We start from the raw sequence: 19,975 nt of genomic DNA, 5'->3' as shown, positions 1-19,975 counted from the left end.
TCCTCTACTGAGTAGACCTGTTTCTAAAATGTTGTGGGTGCATTAATTAAGAATGAAGTTTTTAAATACACCGGGAAATTTTGCTATTCAAAAGAATGTCACCCATTAAACAAATAATACACCATGAATATGTGGGATTCATACTTAGAAAGTATGAATAGTTAAATATTAAGAAATCAGTTATTATAATTAATCATATTAAAGATCAAAGGAGAAAGATCATATCTACATAAATGCTGAAAATACACTGAATAAAATTAAAAATACATACATGATGAAATTTCTTTAACATGATAAATACATAAGCCAGCATCATTTTTAATGCGGAGACATTGAGGAATTCCTCAAAAACATATCCTTTATCACCAGTATTCTTTAACATCATCAAGGAGGTACTAGAGCCTATAAAACTCAGACAAGAGAAAGATTTAAGATATATAAATTAGAAAGGAAAAAAATAAAATGTAAATTGATCATTATTTGCAGATCAAAGCATAGATCAAAGAAAATCAACTAAAAATTATTATAAACAATTCAGTAAGGTGGCCGGGCACAAAATATACAAAAATCAATAACTTTCCTATATTAAAAAAAAGAGCCAATTAGATAGAAAGTGTAATGGAAGATACTATTTACAATAGCAATCCAAAAAGATCACATCTAGAAATTAATTTAACAAAACGTTAAAATCCTTTGGTACACACTACCCATACTCTATACATACCTATGCTCTTATACGAAAGACTTTAAATGGATGATAATGGTTATATTACAGAAATATTTATAGATAAAACAATATAATGTTTGGAATTTGCTTCAAAATAATTCAGTAGTGGCAGGAGCTGGGGGAGTGGGCAGTGATTTAACTGAAAAGAGAATGGTTATGAGGTAATTATTATCATAGCCAGTAAAGGTATAAGCATTGCTCTTTTCACATATGCTTAAAATTTTCCACAATTAAAAAGAATAGATTTTTAAAAGTAGAAAGATATACCTGCTATTCAATATAAGACTCACTATTAAGGAATGCCATTCTACACATTGAAAACTCCAATAAAATTACAAGATCTTTTGAGTACTAATCAGCAGGTTCTAACATCTATGAGGAAAAATAAGCAAGCACAATTAACCAAGAACATTATGAAAAAGAAAATAAGGGAGCATAACCCCACCAAGAAAAGGGGGAGGAAGGAGAAAATAACAGATGTTAGTGAGAATATAGAAAAACTAGAACCTTCACACATTGCTGGTAGAAATGTAAAATGGTGCAGCCACTGTTGAAACCAGTTAGGGAGTTCCTCAAAAAGTGAAACATAAAATTATCATATACCTAACAATTCTACTTTTGGTATATATCCAAAAAGAATTGAAAACACGTATTCAAACAAATACTTTTACAGGAGTGTTCACAGCAACACTGTTATGCTGTCTACAAGAGAGATGCATCTTAGATTCAAAGACATAAATAGGGTGAAAGTAAAAGTAAAACAATGGGAAAAGATAAACCACACAAACAGTAACCAAAGAAAGGTGTATTAGCTACGTTAATGTCAAGAAAAAAAGACTTTAACATAGAAGTTGTTACTAGAAACAAAAAGGAACATTGTATAATAATGAAAGGATCGATACATCAAGAAAACATAACAATTACAAATATATGTGCACCTAAAAACAGAGCCTCAAAATACACTAAGAAAAAGTGACAATATTGAAAGAAAGATAATTCACCCAGAACAGTTGGAGTCTTCAACAGTGTGCACTTTCAATAATAGAATAGCCAAGCAGATCAGCAAGAAAACAGAAGTCCTGAACAGCGCTACAAACCAACTAGACCTAACATTTATAAATTTCTCCATTCAACAACAGCAGAATAACGCGTTCTTCTCAGGTGCACATGGAATATTTTTTTAGATCACATGTTAGATCATTAAGCAAGCCTCAGTAAATGTAAAAGTGTTGAAATCATACAAATTTTGTTTGTATGAAGTGTTGAAATCATACAAATTTTGTTTCCTTACCACGATGGAATGAAATTAGAAACTGGTAACAGAAGTAAGTTAAGGAAATTCAAAACCAGTGTAAACCTGGGCAAAACTGGAGAGGTGAGATGGCAAGGGAGGGGCCGAAGTCTAGTGGGAAACAGCTCAAGGCATGCCCAACAAGAAATTAACTCTCTTCCAACTGTGTCAGATTCAATACAGGAAGGGTCTCTGACAAATGCACTTATATGTCATTAAAGCCAATAACTAATCGGCTAAAATAAACCCTTTCTGAATCCTCAAGTTCACAAAATGATCTTAAGGACTTAGTAAAACACAGGCTGACCTACAGAGCTAGGTAGGACTGACTAGAGACTCACAGAATTTAAGGAGCAGATGATTTCAAGTGATCTATCCAGAAATCCTTGGAAATGGAAATACTGTACCATAGAAGCCATTTGCTTCCTCCCTCCTCCCGCACATTCCAAAGCAAAACCAGAAACAGCTCCGCAGGTTAAATGAGGTTAAGTGAATTAAAAGTTGGAAAGTTAATTGAATTAAAATTTCAAAGGCAAAAGTGCAGCTGAACATTAAGAGAGATCTAGATTTCTGGTAGACATAAAATTATGTGATTTTTTTTAAAAGGCATCATAAATTAGTGGAGAAAGTAAGAATTTTAATACACAATCCTGGAACAAACTCAGCTATTAAAAAAAGAATCCTCTTACCATTTACTAAAATAAAAACTGCAGATAATTTTAAGGATTAAGGCATAATACCACTAAAGACAAACAAAAAACTAGAAGAAAATATTAGTAAATATCTCTCTGAACTCAGGGTAGGGAAGAACTTTCTAAAAATAACCAAGGAAGATCAAAAAATTGATAATAGAATACTTCATGGGTCAAATGAATAATATTTGCATACTCATAAAAATATAAACACTGATTACAAATAGTGACCTAAGCAAAAATAAAGACAATTACATTGAGATGAGAAGGGAAATGGGAAAGTGAAGGATATATGTGCATAAGAGACCTTTAACCTTATTTTCCTTGGCAAGAAGTCAATATTCTAAAATTGAAATTCAAGAAAAAGCATTATAAGCATGTAGTTTAAAAATACAGAACTCTAACTTCCAGAAGAAACAACTATATCTAGTTTAAAGAGATGAAGATAGTTGCTTCCAGGGCATAGGAATGAACCACAACACTATAGCTACAGAGAAACAACCATTAAACATTAAAAATGTTCAAGTCACTGGATAAAAAAGATGTGGTACATACATACAATGGAATATTACTCAGCCATAAGAAAAGATGAAATACTGCCATTTGCAACAACATGGATGGATCTTAAGATTACCTTGTTAAGCAAAATAAATCAGAAAAAATTGAGAACCATGTAATTTCACTCACAGATAGGATATAAAACCAAAAGCAACAGAGACTCAGAGACAAACAGTGGATTAGTGGTTACTGTGTGGGGGAGAGTAGATAAAGGTAAAAAAGGGTCAAATATTTGGTGACGGGAAGAAAAACTTTGGGTAGTGAACACACAATGCAGTGTGTGTGTGTGTGTGTGTGTGTGTGTGTGTGTGTGTGTGTGTGTGTGTGACATATTCTTGAATTGTAAAAAAAAAAATTCAGGTGATTTTAAAACTTTAAAAAAAATTAATTAAAATGTCCAAGTCATTCACAATCCAAGAAACGCAAAGTAAAGTAACAGGGATCCACTCTTTCCTCTACCACATTAGCAAGATAAAAAGTAAGGGTTAGGAAGCAAGTAGATGCCCAAGGCACTCATACTCAGCCCAAGAGTATAGATTGGAACTACCTTTTGGAACACTTTTTGACAGTATGTTCCAAAAGTCTTAAAAAAGAATTCAAGTTTATGCCCCAGTATATCTTCTCTAGTAATCTATTTTATGAGAAGTAATTATCTGTGCATACACAAATTTTTAGTAGCAGTTATTATTTGCAATAGCAAAAAAGTCACACTTCAAACAATAATCAAGAATCCAGGGAAAGGCTCACAAATGTAGAAAGTGAACTACAAAATTGTATGACTAACATATTCCTCTATTTATTCAAATATAATATACATACGGGTAGTAGGACAAACACTGGAAGAAAATACAAACTTTTAACAGTGGTTATCTTTGGAGTGAAATCTGCAGTTACAGTATATCACCCCTAAATCTTTCTGTATTTTTCAGTCTGTACAATGAGCATGTGTTACTCTGAAAACAGACTCTTTTTCCGACGATTTAAATACAAAGAAAAAAGAAAAAAAAAAAACTGTGAATTTTAGCCATTCTTGGACTCAGTGACTAGAACAAGTCTCCAATAGGAGAGGAGGTCTTCATTAGGAGATAATGACATCAATTTATATTTTTCCTTCAAGAGGAGGAAGTGTGGGGCGGGGGGGAGACAGTGCCAGGGGATACTGCCCCCCCATAGCCCTGGACTCCACCCGGCTGCCTTTCTATCAGGGCCCAGGAAAAGCTCACTACCTTGCTATCTCGGGGCCCTGTGGTTGTAGCAAACTATCCCTATGTGGTCCGTGCTGTTATTATCTCCATGTGTCAGCTGAGGAAACCAAGACACAGACTGTATTTGCCCAGTAGAAAAGTCAGGATTTGAAACTAAGCACTCCGGCTCCAGAGCCATTTCCTCCTAAGACTTCTTTGTAATGACCTCTAAGATCTCCCTTAGCAAGAACTAGGACCCTGCCCAATTAACACATCTAGCCTGTTTCCTGGACCACATAAGCAGACTCCATTTGCTCATACATAAAAGAAGAAACTTAGCCTCGGGCAGTGATTCCCAAACTTTTGCTGCACAGTGGCATTACCCAGAGACCTTTGAAAACTTCTAATACCTGGCTCCAACTCCTGACATTCTGATTTAATGCGTGTGGGGTGTGACCCAAGAATTGGAATTTTTAAAAGCTCTTCAGATGATTCAAATGTGCAGTCGTCTAGGAAGCACTGGCCTGAATCAAATGACCTGTGGAAGGAAGGGAGAGGCGAGAGGCTCCAGAAAAATGCTGGTAAATATAGACAATCCCAATATTTTGCTTACAATTTCAGGGGTTCACAAACCCCCTGAATGGAGTGCTTGAACCTCAGCTTAAAACTCATGAACTTGGTGATCTCAACGACTGCTTGCGACTCTAAAATGTTACTCTACAAGAATAATTATCATCCAACAGTTTTACTGTTAATTCATAACAGAGACAAGGAATGAATTTGATAACTTTTGGCTTTCTATTCGGAAGCACAAACTCCAAGTTCAATTAATCAATGGTTTCCTTTGGGATGTGTACTGAGGAAAGGGATTAGCAATATAACCTTATATCAGCGCTATCCAAACTGTTTAAAATCAAATGCAAAGATCTCTACACAAGAGAACAGCTGTAGCAAGAAGGGGAGAGGAGAGGGCCCATCATCAAATCATCTTAGCAAACCGCAGGCTAAACAAGTTAAATCTCAGAAGTTCTCAGGGACTTTAAATCTCAGAACATTATTAGCATCATTAACATCTTAAAGAATACTGTACTTCCTTCTACTTCAGAATATTGTTTAGGAAAAGCCACCTTAAATGAATTTTAACAAGTTTATTCAGTAACTCCTATTATAAACACTAAAAAGGCACTTAGAGGTCCAGGTTTATAAGAACATACGTATAATTCTTTTCAATACCTTTTCTTTAAAAGAAGTTTTTCATGAGAAAAATAAGAGGCCATGTAGTGTAATAGTTAAGTGCACAGATTATGGAGCCAAGATGCTTGAGTTTGAATCTTGGCTCTACTACATTAGCTATGTGACTTTGGGCAAGACCTTTAACCTCATGTGCCTCAGTTCCCTCCTTTGCAAACCAAGAATGAAAAGAAGTACTACCTCGCAGGCAAGTTACCATATTTAAAACACTAAGTAGTACCTGACTCATAGTAAGCAATATATAAACACTGGCCGTTATTCATTCCTAAAGAAAAGAAAATTTCAATCACTCTGAAAATGAAGATCACGCCACTAGTCATTTGAGAAAGAATCACATAGCTGCATGTTTTGACTGATAATTTTAATTGCCATCTGAATATGATTTTTATTTTGTAACTTCTACAATGCCCAGTACAGTGCCTTATGGGTTACAAGAATTCAATAGATATGTGTTGATTTCATCCAAATAAATGAGACACCTAGAAGGTGGTGAAGTGGCTATACTCCAACTTGTGTGCCAGGATTGAAACATCAGCTCCAATACTTCCTGTGAACTACTGGGCAAGATACATTTTCTGGTCCGTTTCTTCATCTGTGAAATTCCATTAATAACAGTACTATCTCTCAGGGTTCATGTAAAATTATTTTGTATGTATTAAATACTTAGAACATTACCTGGTATATAGGAAGCACTAAGTAAAGATGATAGTGATATCTCTTCTTGCGTGTTTTATGTAGAACCTTCAAATCTAATATGAACTGTTTATTATGTATGAGGCATAAGTACCTGTTTTAACCACATTCTTTTGCTTTTGTTGTATATCACAAACAAAATGGAGGACTTAAATAGTCACAAACACAAATCGTGGATTTTAGGAGAGTTAAGGTACCACATAAGATACATGGTGATGTTCTACTACGTCAGATTTAAAAACAACCTAAAAAGTGGTGATCTTGATGATATTTATTTCATTTTGCTCTTAAATCTTTAGAAGCTAGAAAAATGCATACAATTTGCACCTGATCAATGTTCTGCAAACTGCCTGTGGGCTTGTGTTCATATCCTAGCAAGATTTATTACTAACCAACATGCCACGCTAAATTGAAATCAAGATATTACACAATTTTCCAATAAAGAGGTGATTTTATAAGTTGATATAAATGCTTCATGAGGATGTAATTGGTGGCATCTTGTTATTTTTCAGTAGCTGGTGGAAAATGAGATAAGTTGTAAGGTTCACAGAGGGTCAAGGCTCATCAGATGAAAAGATCATCTTTTTTTTATAAGCTCTAGAAAGGACATTTATAGGCTGATAACAGTTATTCTTTAACGATTGGAATAATCAGTATATCCAAAGCATTCTAACTGACTGCAGCTACTGCAGAAGATTCTATTAAAATATTGTAAAATGAAAGGAAATGGAAGATTCTTGAAGTTAACTGCTTTTGTGAATATCTTGGTTTGCTATTCATTTTTTCTGAGTTCTTACTAAGACCTGAAAAAATATAATATACATCCTACCTGCCTGGTATTTGTCCTTTTTGCCCAACTTTATTAAGATATAATTGACATATAACATTGTAAGAATTATATTATTATTTTTAAATAAGTCAGTTTATTTTTCAGCCTATCTAAAGTTCTCTAATTGAAGATTCAAATTTAAACAGACATAAAATTCTTCAAATGTTACGTAAATCTTTAAAATATCAAAGAGTCTATTTTATTAAATTGTCATATTTTTATGCACTCTGTGGGCATTTAAATGAAAGAGCCTTCTCTACAACTTTAAGAGCACTTCTCAGAAAACATTTTGGATGTCCAAACTCCAATTGTTAAAAACTCTCAAGCTATCACTGCCAAATCTGTTCTTCAGTTCTTCGACTGGTGAGTAAAGAAACACTAAATGAAAGCAGAAGGCAGTCCCTGCTCCTGTCCCCATGGAAATAGTTCAAGGTATACCATGAGAACTAGAACCCAGGACTCTTGCCTCCTAGCCTTCACTGAGCATTACTTTCATAAACCGTGATTCATTCCTTTCTAAGCAGACTTAGACTATGTTACATCATAGGCCCCAAACCTTCAGATTTGCAACCTCCAATGCAAAAGATGATTTAGGTGAAACCACTGTATGGCAGGCAGAATATTGTTGCCCTCACCTCGCCATCCCCCCTCCCCCCAACATACACACAAATATCCACTTCCTAGTGCCAAAAACCCGTGAATCTGTCACCTTACATGTCAAAATGACCTTACGGCTGTGATTAAGTTAAGAACTTTGAGATGGGGAGATTATCCTAGATTATCTAAGCGGCCCAAATCTAATCACATAAAATCTTTAAAAGCTGTCTAGGCTGTGGTCAGAGAGAAATATAACTATGGAAAAATGGTCAGAGAGATGTGATGTTGCTGGTTTTGAAGATGGAAGGAAGGGGTTATGAGCCAAGGAATGCAGACAGCCTGTAGAGGCTGGAAATGGTGAGAAACATTCTCTCCTACAGCCTCCAGAGGAATGCTGCCCTGCTGACAATGTGACTTTAACTCAATGAGACCCATGCTGGATTTGTGACCTCCAAAACTGTTAAGACAATAAATTTGCTTTGTTTTAAGCCACTATTTTATGGTAATTTGTTGCAGCAGTAACAGAAAACTAATACCCACTGAATGAATGGTTTATTCACACGGTTACAAAGTATCACTGCATAGATTACTTATTAACTACAAAAGGGAAAAGGTGCCTTTAGTAAGAGAGATCTGGCAAACACCACCTTAACTAACAGATCAAATAAGCACTACCGGTAACAAGATAACCTGAAAAGGATATATCTACTGATATGACAAAACAGGAAATATATATTACCTATGCAATATTCTTGCCAAAAATGTTTACCCTGAATCTAATCATGAGGACACAGTCAAACACTAATTGTGGGACATCCTACAAGGCAACGGACTTAGACTCTTCAAAAATGTGCCTGACAGGAGAAACAAAAAAAGAAGGAAAACTGTTCCCTATTAAAGGAGATATAACAACCAAATGCAATGTGTGATCCTTAACTGGCTCGCAGATCAAAAACAAGTTATAAATGATATTTTGCAGCCATTTGGGGAAATATGGACTGTCTAGTAGATAACACTCATGTTTCACTATTAAATTTCTTACATGAGATAACGGTATTGTGGTTATATAGAAGAATGCTCCTCCATATGTAATTAAGTATCATTATAACTTAATACCATATTTTAATATCATGTCAACTATGTATTTCTAAATAGTTCAGCCAAAAATTATTAATGTGTGTATGTGTATAAATACATACGCATATAAAAACAGACACACATATACAAGGGAGCGAGAAAAAGAACAAATGTGGGAAAATGTTAACAATTGGTGAATCTAGGTAAAAGAAAGACAGCACTTATTGTACTACTCTTTCAACTTTTCTGAAATCTGCAATCTTGTAAAGCATAAAGTTAAGCCAGAACTATCTTCCTGGCTGCCCCCATTGCCTACCTTTCCAAGTCTCCTCACATCCTGCCAGCAGTCTAACTAGACGGAATAGCTTATGTTCTTCAAACAACCCCATTCTCTTCTACTAGCAGATTTTGTTTTCTGCTGCTTTCCTTATATTTCAAAGCTCAATAGCTAGGGTTGGGTTTTGATATAAGGTAGAAGCTTCTACATGATATCAAAATACTAGCATTGGGAATAAGTTGATTGAATATCAAATAGTAATCACCATTTGAAGTCAATACTGAATATTAACTTGGGCATTCTTTGTTTCTTACTATTATTTCTCTTACCCCATATAATCTTTCCCCTGTTTCTTGAACTTTATCATTCCCGTTTATGATCTGAGAGGGTCACAAGCATGGCAGTAAACCATGGACAAAAAGCAGGACCAGTTGCATCAGAAACTATTACAGAAACATTCAAGTGCTGCCTCTGGCTCCCAGCCCACATCACTCTGAGTATCACAGGCAAGGATCACCTCCTTACTGTAGGCCTCATTGCATTCCATATGGCAACTTACTGACATCAAAGAAGATGGAAGAATTTATCGAAATTCACCAGGCTAGTCCAATTCCTTCCCTTGAACTGTGGAAGAGTCGCTGATATCTCAACTGCCTCTTGTACAGTACCTTTTTCCCTAAATGCTAAGATTTTACAATGTTAAAAAAAAGGGGAGGGCAGGTTACTGGACTAATAGATGGAAGGAAGATTAAGAACAAAAGACCTCCCTGATAGCACAAAGAGCTAAAATATTGGTATATATACCTACAATATACCCACAATAATAGTACAGAGGAACAAAAATTGAACTTGTAAATAAAATTAAGCTGCTCTTCTGAAACGCCTGTGTAACTACAGACAGGAAAAGGCCCAGCATGGTTTCTATGTATGCTTATACTGTTTCTAATAGAAAGGACACAATCAAGCCAAAACAAACATCTGTTAACCAGTTAAGTTTGTTAATGAAACAAAATTGCAGCTGGTTTTATCAAAGATCAAAAGTGAAGCAAATTAGAGAAAGGATGTACGAACAAAGCTGGTTTCTAAAAAATAATGGCTAAAGAATTCTAAAGCTACTTGTCAAATTAACACAAATCCTTCCTGGATTTTGCTTAGACCACTGATTAGTATTTATTTTATATCTTTGTAGAGCCCAGCCTCACAGTTTAAATCTAATTTTATTCACTCTAGAACTCTGTATAGTTCATTTTGCAGACTTTTCAAAATATTATCTTTCATAAAACAAAACCAAAAAAGTTATGTTCTGCATTAATATTCTGCTAATTAAAAGGTTCATTTATAAAAGGAAAAACAACAGTATACAGTTTGCAACTCCTGGAGACTTCTCTGGGAAAGCAGTCCAGTCCCCAGCAGAAGCCCAACAACAGTGATTAGCATTTCACGATGTGCATTCCCATACCTCCTTATACGCATAAACTCCCCTTCACCTGAAGGCAGTGAGACAAGCGCACCCACACACAAATAAAAACATACTTTCCTGTAGCCCTGCTGACTTAAAATGTCATAAATTATGTGGCTGACTCATTCGCTAACTTCAATTTAGTAAGCTAATTGATGTTTATGTACTTAGAAACATTAAAAGATTGGAAAGATCAAAGTACCTGAGAAAATAAAGATTCACATTTGAAATGCTGGGGTAACTAGAGAACAGTTTTATCAAATCCATTGTTGTTTAAGTACAGACCAAGAAAATTAAGTTTACAAAAATCAAAAAGTTATAAATTTTACAAAGTTTGCTACTGCAATGATAAAACAATAACATTTTCTCATGTATCCTTTGTTCATTATCATGTACGAAGATAAAATACATAAAAAGAACATAAATTTTCATTCTAAGAAACATTAAAATGTACTATTTATTAAATAAAGTTTGAAGGGAAAAGATAAATAAAAATCTTTGCCATCCAAGTTACAATCAAAATAAATCAGCAAACAGCACTTAATTTAAATAACTTTAAAGCTATATAATATAATATAGATTTCCTTAGCACTGAAAGTATACAAACGTAGCTGTTATACTCCAATAGGTATATGGAATACAACAGTAAATTCCTGAACGCTGCTGAAAATATCCAAAATCAATCAAGAAACCATACCCTTAGCATCCTTAATGCTTGGAAGAAAATACCATTAGGAAATCAGAAAACAGGCTGATCTATGTTTATGTATCATTCATGTCAGGATTATGTGTTGTAGAAAAGGCAGCTACAGTATCAAATATATCTAAGATCCAAAGAGTTAAAAAGAATGTTTAACACTCATTCTAAGAGTCAAAGATCCTTTGACATCATGTTTCTACTTTACCTAAAGCCTATTTCATTAGAAGTCTAGACAAATCCCATCTTGATAAAAGCTCAAAAGTGGAACAAGCTGTCATGCCTTAGCGTGCAATAGAAAGACTCTCTCACTTTTCATTTTTTGTTTCCCTTGACCCCACTAACTAATTTGAGACAATCCAAGTGCTCATTCAACAATGCCTCAACAACTAGTACTGTCTGCTTACAAAAGCAGTCCTGACAGTAGTCTGCTATTTTGAAGAACTTCTGAAGCTTAATTAACAACATGAACTACAATCTTTTTCCTTCTCTGACCCTGGAACAGCAAGTATTTGATTCACCTATTCTTTCACATTATAATAGGCTTCTGTCTGACTTTAGTCATTCTAAAACTGACTTTCATCTATACCAATTCCAAAATTCAGATTATATGAAGAGTATATTTTGCAATATTTAGAGCTTTATCCAACTTTCAGTTAAATACTCTTAGCAAAGCATCCTTTGGGAAACGTGACATCTGCAATACAAAGGACACCATTTCAAAGGAAAACTAAGAAGGCCAACAGAGAGGAGGACATTTGGACTCTCCATAATTAGCAGATAAAAAACACACACACACACACACACACATTTCTGCCAAAAAGATGCAGAGTTGTCTGAAACTATGAACGGATCCCCTAGGGCTGAGAGACTTCTGGAAGTCTGCCTCATCAAAGAACAATATGGATGAGTGAATGGTCCTTTACAAAACACAGGTGACTGGCAAAGTCCCAGAGAGATGAGGAAGGTCTCCCTAGGACAGGAATAATGGGCTTGGTGATTAGAGGACAGAGTGGAGAAAACTGAAGAAAGTAAAATCTAAAAATAAAGTTCTTCAATTTACAACATTTATTCAACACAAGAAACTGATATATGATGTACATTAATCTTTTATTTATGAAAATATTTCATTCCAATAACACTGACAAAAACCTTAATAAAATATCTCCCTATAAACAATGAGGAAGAAGTAGAAAAAACATTTGAATAAGCCAAGACCACGAAAAGAGACAAAACACAGTTTTGTCTCTCAGCAGCATTTCTAATCATCTGTGCTCCTTTTAAAACTCATCTTATTTTTTTTTGACAGCATCTATGTTTTTGAATTTATGTTTAAATGTTTTTATAAGATTCTAATAGTTCCTTTCTTAAAAAAAAAAAAAAATCAAAAGTGTCTCCCAACTATAGTAGTCTAGAGTAAGAGTTCCCATATATTATGTACTGTACTAGAAATATACCAAGATTTGACACTTAATAAATTTTAGGAAGATATTCCCAATAAAGTGAAATACCAAGGAATCTGTTTAAAACTGAACAAAATTGGTTTTATAAAAATGCTAAAGTCCAAATGTTCTAATGGAATCTTAATGCCACAAAGTCTGTGGTGACAACTGAAGTCCCTCTTAGAATATTTGACTTTCCAAAGTCCTCATAATCTGACCTAATTGAGCTTTACCACTTTTAATAAGAAACACTAATACTATCCGTTAGGAGTTCCCTCACCAAGTCAAAGATAAAGTTTTATCTTCAATGGTTTAATTCATTTCCATATCACCTCACCAAAGAGAGCTTTCTTAAATAAATACAAAAAAGTTATGCTAAGAAGCCACTGTGGTAATATCCAATTTGAATTCTAGACTATCAGAAGATGTGCAATTACATTTCAGAAAGGAAAGGAGCCCTTCTATTTTAACTTGCATTGTATTCCGCCTAGCAGTCATGCATAGGAATGATGATGATGTTAAATCTAATTAGACAGAGATTTACTATTTCCCCCAACTGCTTTCCCACATTGCTAATATTATAAATAGTATACGCTTTAAAAACTGAAATAGGCTCATTGCAGTTCCCAAATTTAAAATACCGGAAACCTATTTGTTGGGAAAAACTGCTTCTAAACATTTGTGGAACTGCAAGAGATAATTTTACTGTTAATGAAAAGCCACCACTATTGACCAGCATACAGCCCAGCAGTAAAGAGGTCTGGAGTCAGACTATCTTGTTAGGATCTTGGCTTCACCACTCACCAGCTCTATAAGCAACCTTGGACAAATTACTTAGGCTTTGATCCTCAGTTTTTCATCTGTAAAATAAAGATAATAATCTATGGCCCTCACAGTTACTGTGATAAGGAGTTAATAAGTGTAAAGTACTTGGAATAGTACCGACATTTAACCCTTAAGAAATGTTAGTTATTATTTTTACTATTTTTATTTTTTTACAATTAAATGAAACTGCTCAACAAAAGTAACTAGAATAACAGCTTCTTTGAAAGACATCAGTTGACTAAATTGTAATTGAGATTACTGTATCTCTGTACAAACAGCTGCTATTTATATCATAAATGTCCTCCCACAATGCAAACTCTACAGACTTCTAGCGCAAGAACAATGATAATCTGCCTTTCAAATATGTTAGAAAAAGCCCCGTGTACAAGAAACTACAGCATAACCAATCTACATATAGATCCAAGTTCAGCAGCTGAAGCAAGAATAATCATTAACATATTATGGTTTTAGAGTAAGAAACTCAAAATATTTTCTACAGTATAAAAAATAGTCACATTAGCTATCTGACATTTTGGATCCCTTTGAGCATCTAATAAAAACTATACACTCTCACCCTAGAAAAACGTGAATAGATATCACTGTCTGATATCAAGGGATTTGTGGCCTACCTTCCCCAAACCCATTCATGGACCCAGGTTAAGAATTTCTATTACATTTACTTAGCAAGTTTACATAGTTTTAAACTATTTACCATTTGCAATCTCAAAGGATAATATGTCTTGATGTAGTTTTTATTACATTTTTTTAAGGAAAAAATGCTATTGCAATATACAATACAAACAATATAATATATTGTAGCCAGAGTTGACCTGATTTTCATTTATCTTTATTTGTCCTTTTCTAAGAATTAGATTATGATTACTCAAGGCAACTGATCTCAAAATTTCATCTAGTAAAAATTCTAAGACACGTTTTCTCAGATTTCTTTGTTATATGATGATGCTAACTGGACAACTTAAAGATTTGCATCATAAAAAGAGCAGCAGCAATTGCATGCTAAGCAATAAATTACACTGTTCTCAATCCTAGACACTTTCAGACATGAATTTTCCTTTAGACTAAAAATACTTCCATACGGATGCTGTATGAAAAATATATATATATATATATATATGATAAGGTTAGCAAGAAATGGCGAGCAAGGTGAAAGAGGATAGGAAAGGGTCTGTGGAAAATTTGTAGTGACTCCTCTATCACAAGTAAAAATATCCCCTGGATCACAAAATTACTGAAACATACTATTATTAAATTGCCTAAAGCTGTCTGAATTAGTCCACGTACCTGATGACTACAAAATTTTAATAAACCTTAAGGTAGTATATAACTTTTAAAAACAAAGATACCCAAATCCATCAAGAAATGGTTTTATATTCCCCTAAGGAATTATAGCTCATGGTATAAGCATTTATAAAATTATTTAATGAGAAACAGAAGTGCTTAGTGTGGCTGTGTCAGACACAAGTATTAGGATTTGAATCACTGCATTTTTTTTAATAAATGTTATTTAAAAAGAAAATTGCATAGGTTTACTTACGTCTTTCTTTATGCCCACATTCTCTCTCAAAAAATTGAGGGCTGGTTATACAAACATAAACACCACCAAAGGACAAGATAAATGTTGAGGAAAACTGATAACCTAAAAATATAGTTAAGATATAAATGCTAGCATTCCAATTAGCTCATGGAAAGGAAAACCACCTGGTCCTACCCAGTTTCTAGAGCTGGGTCCCTATTCAGCTTAAAGCACTGAGGGAAGCAGGATCTATCTTAAGAGCTGGCAGTATCCAAAGAGGGAAAAAACACCATCAGGAGCACAACTTTTCCTAACACTTGTGTTTCCATCACTTCTAAAAATGTAGTTAACACATACAACCACTTTTTCTATCAACAATGGTTAATGCTTTACATGATGTAAAGTTAACTGATATCAATGTATCCACTCGCCCAAGGGACAGACAATAAGGCCCAAAACTGGAGAGCCTCGATTATTATAAACAATTTGCTGTTGCTCTACTTTGGTTTTAGTTTGGGCAGTAATTTCAGTAGCTTTGAAACAAAACAAAGGAAAATCCTACTCAACCAAAGACTTAAAATTGTAGCAGTAACTTAAGGAGAAATCTGCCATATATGTATAAATACTACAGAAATAACATAAGCCCCAGGGAAACCAAAGAGTATAAGAAAAGATATGGTATGAGACAAAATAAACATTCGCTTTCACCCACTGAGAAGTAGACAATAAATTATTTCAAACTGAAACAGTCAGGATTTAGGTCACATATCAAAACAATTCCAGTATTAAAATAATCAGTCTATAAATTCTTCTTCTCTAAAAATAATAAGAAAGATGAAAAAATATTAATTATACCTCAATAAAGCTGAAAGATAAAGATAAATAATAAAAAGGGAGAAAAATATACAGTGGCCTTTTTTAGAGTTTTTAAAATATATATTATCTTGCCCTTAAGGAGGATTAAAGTTCTCTATCCTGGTCCCTTCAAGCACTTACCAGTTAATCAGAGTTTAAAAAACAAATCACATAATCATCATGTTAAATTCTTAGTCAACCAATAAGGAAGCCGGTCCTCAATACATTGTAAAACAATATAGAACACTTTATATACATAACAATATATACATTTTAAAATATAAAAGCCTGCTCTAAGGCAAAACATTTAATTTTATTAAACTTTATTCAGAACCTTTTGTCCACATAAAATATAACTTAAACTGTACCAATGAAAGGGGCAACATTTAGAATACATTAGCATTCTCTCTTCACTTACCTGGTCTTTCTCATGGGGTAGAAGGCTGACAGGTGGGAGAGAGGACGGGAAAGCACTGGGATATTTGGGAGCCCCTTTGCCATCTGAGCTTCCATAATTGACCCTGTACTGCGGTCCGTCTTTCAGTAACCTCCCATTGTTCACTGCTCGTTTGGCCCCCAGTCGCAGCCGCTGCTGAAAGGCTGGGTTGTTGGTGGTGCTTGTGAGATCATTTTGACTTCTGAGATACTTCTCTATGTTCTTCAGGGAGGAGCCATTCGGCTCCTCAAGTCCTTCAATTGCTCTCCTTAAAAGTTTATTCCAATCCACATTGCGGAGATCATTACATGTTCCTCTAGACCCCTTGGCTGATTTAGGAAAAGTGCCTGGTTTAACTGATGAAAAGCGGCCAGGGTTGTCTGGGTCCTTATAGGAGGCAAGGCCTTTGTTGGTGACTTTGAGAACTGAGCCATCCTGAACACTGAGTTCCAGCTGTTCAGAGACTGTCTTCTTATCCAATCCATGGGAAGTGCTGACTGCATGGCAGATTCTCTCTTCAGAGGGCCTTTGCTTTTGCTTTTTTATTTTCTGTATAGCTTCAAGAATCCACTCTGTGTAAAGTGGGTTTGCAAGTTTTACCATGGTTGACAAATGACTTCTTCAATACAAAAGTTACCCATAGAGGTTTTCCTTGTATTTAACAGAACTTGCGCATTTAAAAGTCACTTACAATTCAATAAATGGGAAGAGTATTCCAGACCATATTAAGCAACATCTTACAAACATCCATCCTTAGAGTAAAAAGAGGACAAACAGGCTATGTTGACAGTTGTCTTATTTTGACCAACCGGAAAGACTGCATTTAGGTGAAGAACATCTTGAACCAGGAAATCAAGACCTTAAAGGATAAATAGGGGGGAAAAGCTCTTAATAATGGAACTTCCAAAAATAAATTTAAAAACTCTTTAATATTACTTTTCCTGATGTAAAATGACCCCAGAAGTAATGATAGGAAGGTATTATGTAACAAAGCCACAGTGACTATATTTTCCAACCAGAAATTGGGTCTCAGTCTGAGAAAGAATTTTTTAGGATTTTTCATTTATTATTTATACAAAGTCACTTATAGGGCATTTAAGAGATCACGTCTAAGTTATATTTAATGAATAACCTTTTATTGATATTAATAAGATTACATGAAGGTGGTTCAAAATATGTCTATCATAAACATAAAATCATTATCAAAGAACTAGTATATAATCCAAAAAATCTAACAGAAGTACATCAAACTTACTTTATGAAATCTTAAACTTTAAAAAAAAAAAAAAGAATAATCTTGATTCTTCTGTTTCAACTAGATACTATATTTCTAAGGTCTCACACCAAGAAAATTTCACATCTAGCCACTTCTATAGACTTATATCCTCCCATCCCTTTGAAAAGGGTCTGTGACACTCTATAATCAACAGGCTGGAAAACTGAAACTAATACAGTAACATAACCCTTTACCTTTTAAATAATATAGCATTCTAGGTTTCTTAGTACCTAGTTAGCTCCTGAAACTGCTCGATATAAGGAAGGTTCATACAAATCTGATGCCAGGTAGACAGCAGTATTGCTCTCCAAGAGCCTCTTGGTATACATAAAAACCACCCTGGATCTCTAATCTGGTACTGAGTACACCTGCAAGGAACACCAGGAGAAAGTGCCCTGGCCTGGGAGTTGGGTCAAATCTGGGCTCTAATCTTGCTTCTGCACTGTAATATTCACATCTTAACTCTTTTAATAGTTTAAAGTTTAAGAGCATGCTCACATATAACTTGTCAGTTAATCTGCAGGCTGACTCTATGGGTAAACTGAGGCTCAGGGGAAGATGGAAATCATTCAAGGTAACAGTCAGTAGATTTAAGGCTTAAAGGCCATTATTCTAATATTTAAGTCCAGCACTATCTTCACCTGAGACACAACTGCCTGCGTTAGCTAGTTCTGCCTCTGCAATCAGACTAATGGTATGAATGCCACCTCTACCAATGTCTAGCTGAGAAACTTGGGTAAGTAACAAGTTTCAGTAACTTTACCTGTAAGGCAATATTAATACAAGCTTCACAGGATTGTTGAAAGAATTAAGTGAACCCAATATCTAATATTCAATATACAGTCATTGGTTCCATCAAATGTCTATACACTCTGAAAAATATCTCATAAAATACAAAATTAAAGTTATCTCTGGTTATTTAGATTTAAATTACCTAAATATGAGGAAAATAATATTTTCCTTAAAATTTTAGCAAGATATCCTAAAGAATTTAATATTTGTTCACAAAGATTCTGTTGCTGAAAAATAGTTGGGCCATTGAACTATACTTGTTCAGTCAACTTAAAAGAGACAGTTTAAAAAAAGACTGTCTTCCTTGTGATCTGTAAACGAGAAGTTCACTCCATTTTTCTTTCTCTCAGATTCAGAAACTTGGGGCTGAGGAACCTTAGAGGTCATCCAGTTCAACCTCTAGTTATCCAGTAAAAGATCCCTTGCTCAATATCCCCAAAAGAAGGGTCATAAAGTCTCAAAATACTTCCAGTGTTTGAGAATTTGTTCCTTTTTGAGGCAGTTCATTTCATCGTTGGACACCTCTAATTGTAATATATTTCTTGCTCACAGGAGCCAAAATTTGCCTTCTCATAACTTCTACCTACTAGTTCTAGCTCCTATGGAACAATCATGAAAAATTCTTATTATTTAATATGACAGGCCTTCAAATATTTGAAAACAAGTATCTTTTGAAAACCACTACAATCAATCCCATTCTACCTCTAGCCCCACTTTAGACGATTCACATCCAAGATCCTTAACCTTTCCGTATATCACATGGTTTCCAAGCACCTCCTTTTGGTTGCTCACTAGTAGCTAACGCTCATCTTAAAATATGGCAATCCAGGCATTATCCAATTATTAATGCAATCCAAGGTTACATGAACTTTCTTAACAGCCTTGCCACACAACTGTCTCATGCAAAGCAGTCCAACCAAAAATCCCAGATCTTCTCACAAAAAGGATGTCAAGCTGAGTCTTTCTATTTCCTTTCTTATACGAACTTAAATGCTGAGATTTAAATTTTATTACAGTTCAAGTTCATTTTGGTGGTTTGAGTCTATCTTCCAATCTATTAAAGATTGTTTTGAATTCTGATTCTGTCATCTATGTCATCTGCAAATCTAATAAGCACTTCCCCTGTCATTATACAGATCACTGACAAAAATGTTAGACTTGGAACATGATGTGTTTAGGAATGAAATCACTGGCTTTCATAGTGCAACCACTTTCAAGATAGAACACAGGAATCATTCTGTTAGAAAGTTTAGAACAGGAAGCTGATCTTTCCAAAGTAAAATGGTTTGGGGCAAAATTTCATTAGAGGATATTTCACTGTGTCCAAGTAATTATTCCGTCTTCCATCATTTATTCAGGATGAATCAACTAATTTAATTTGACTGCACAAAATACAACCATAGGAAGCAAGAAAAGAAGTCACAGAAAAGTATCCAATATTGCAAAGTTGCTTTCAGGAATCTTGGTTACACAAGCAAATGAA

General features: G+C 34.5%; 1 protein-coding gene across 1 annotated transcript in view; it reads right to left on the bottom strand.

Annotated features, from left to right (window-relative positions):
- KAT6B (lysine acetyltransferase 6B) overlaps positions 1–19,975 on the bottom strand; it is a 165,489-nt gene that overhangs the window by 135,230 nt on the left and 10,284 nt on the right. The window contains 1 exon segment of the mRNA XM_039872160.1: positions 16,407–17,283. Within this exon segment, the coding sequence (XP_039728094.1) occupies positions 16,407–17,027 (621 nt within the window). The 5' untranslated portion in view covers positions 17,028–17,283.

The sequence above is a fragment of the Pteropus medius genome, unplaced genomic scaffold, assembly GCF_902729225.1.
Source record: "Pteropus medius unplaced genomic scaffold, Ma_sr-lr_union100, whole genome shotgun sequence".
Lineage (NCBI taxonomy): Eukaryota > Metazoa > Chordata > Mammalia > Chiroptera > Pteropodidae > Pteropus > Pteropus medius.
The sequence above is the reverse complement of the archived record's forward strand: the minus strand, read 5'-3'. Positions and strand labels throughout refer to the sequence as shown.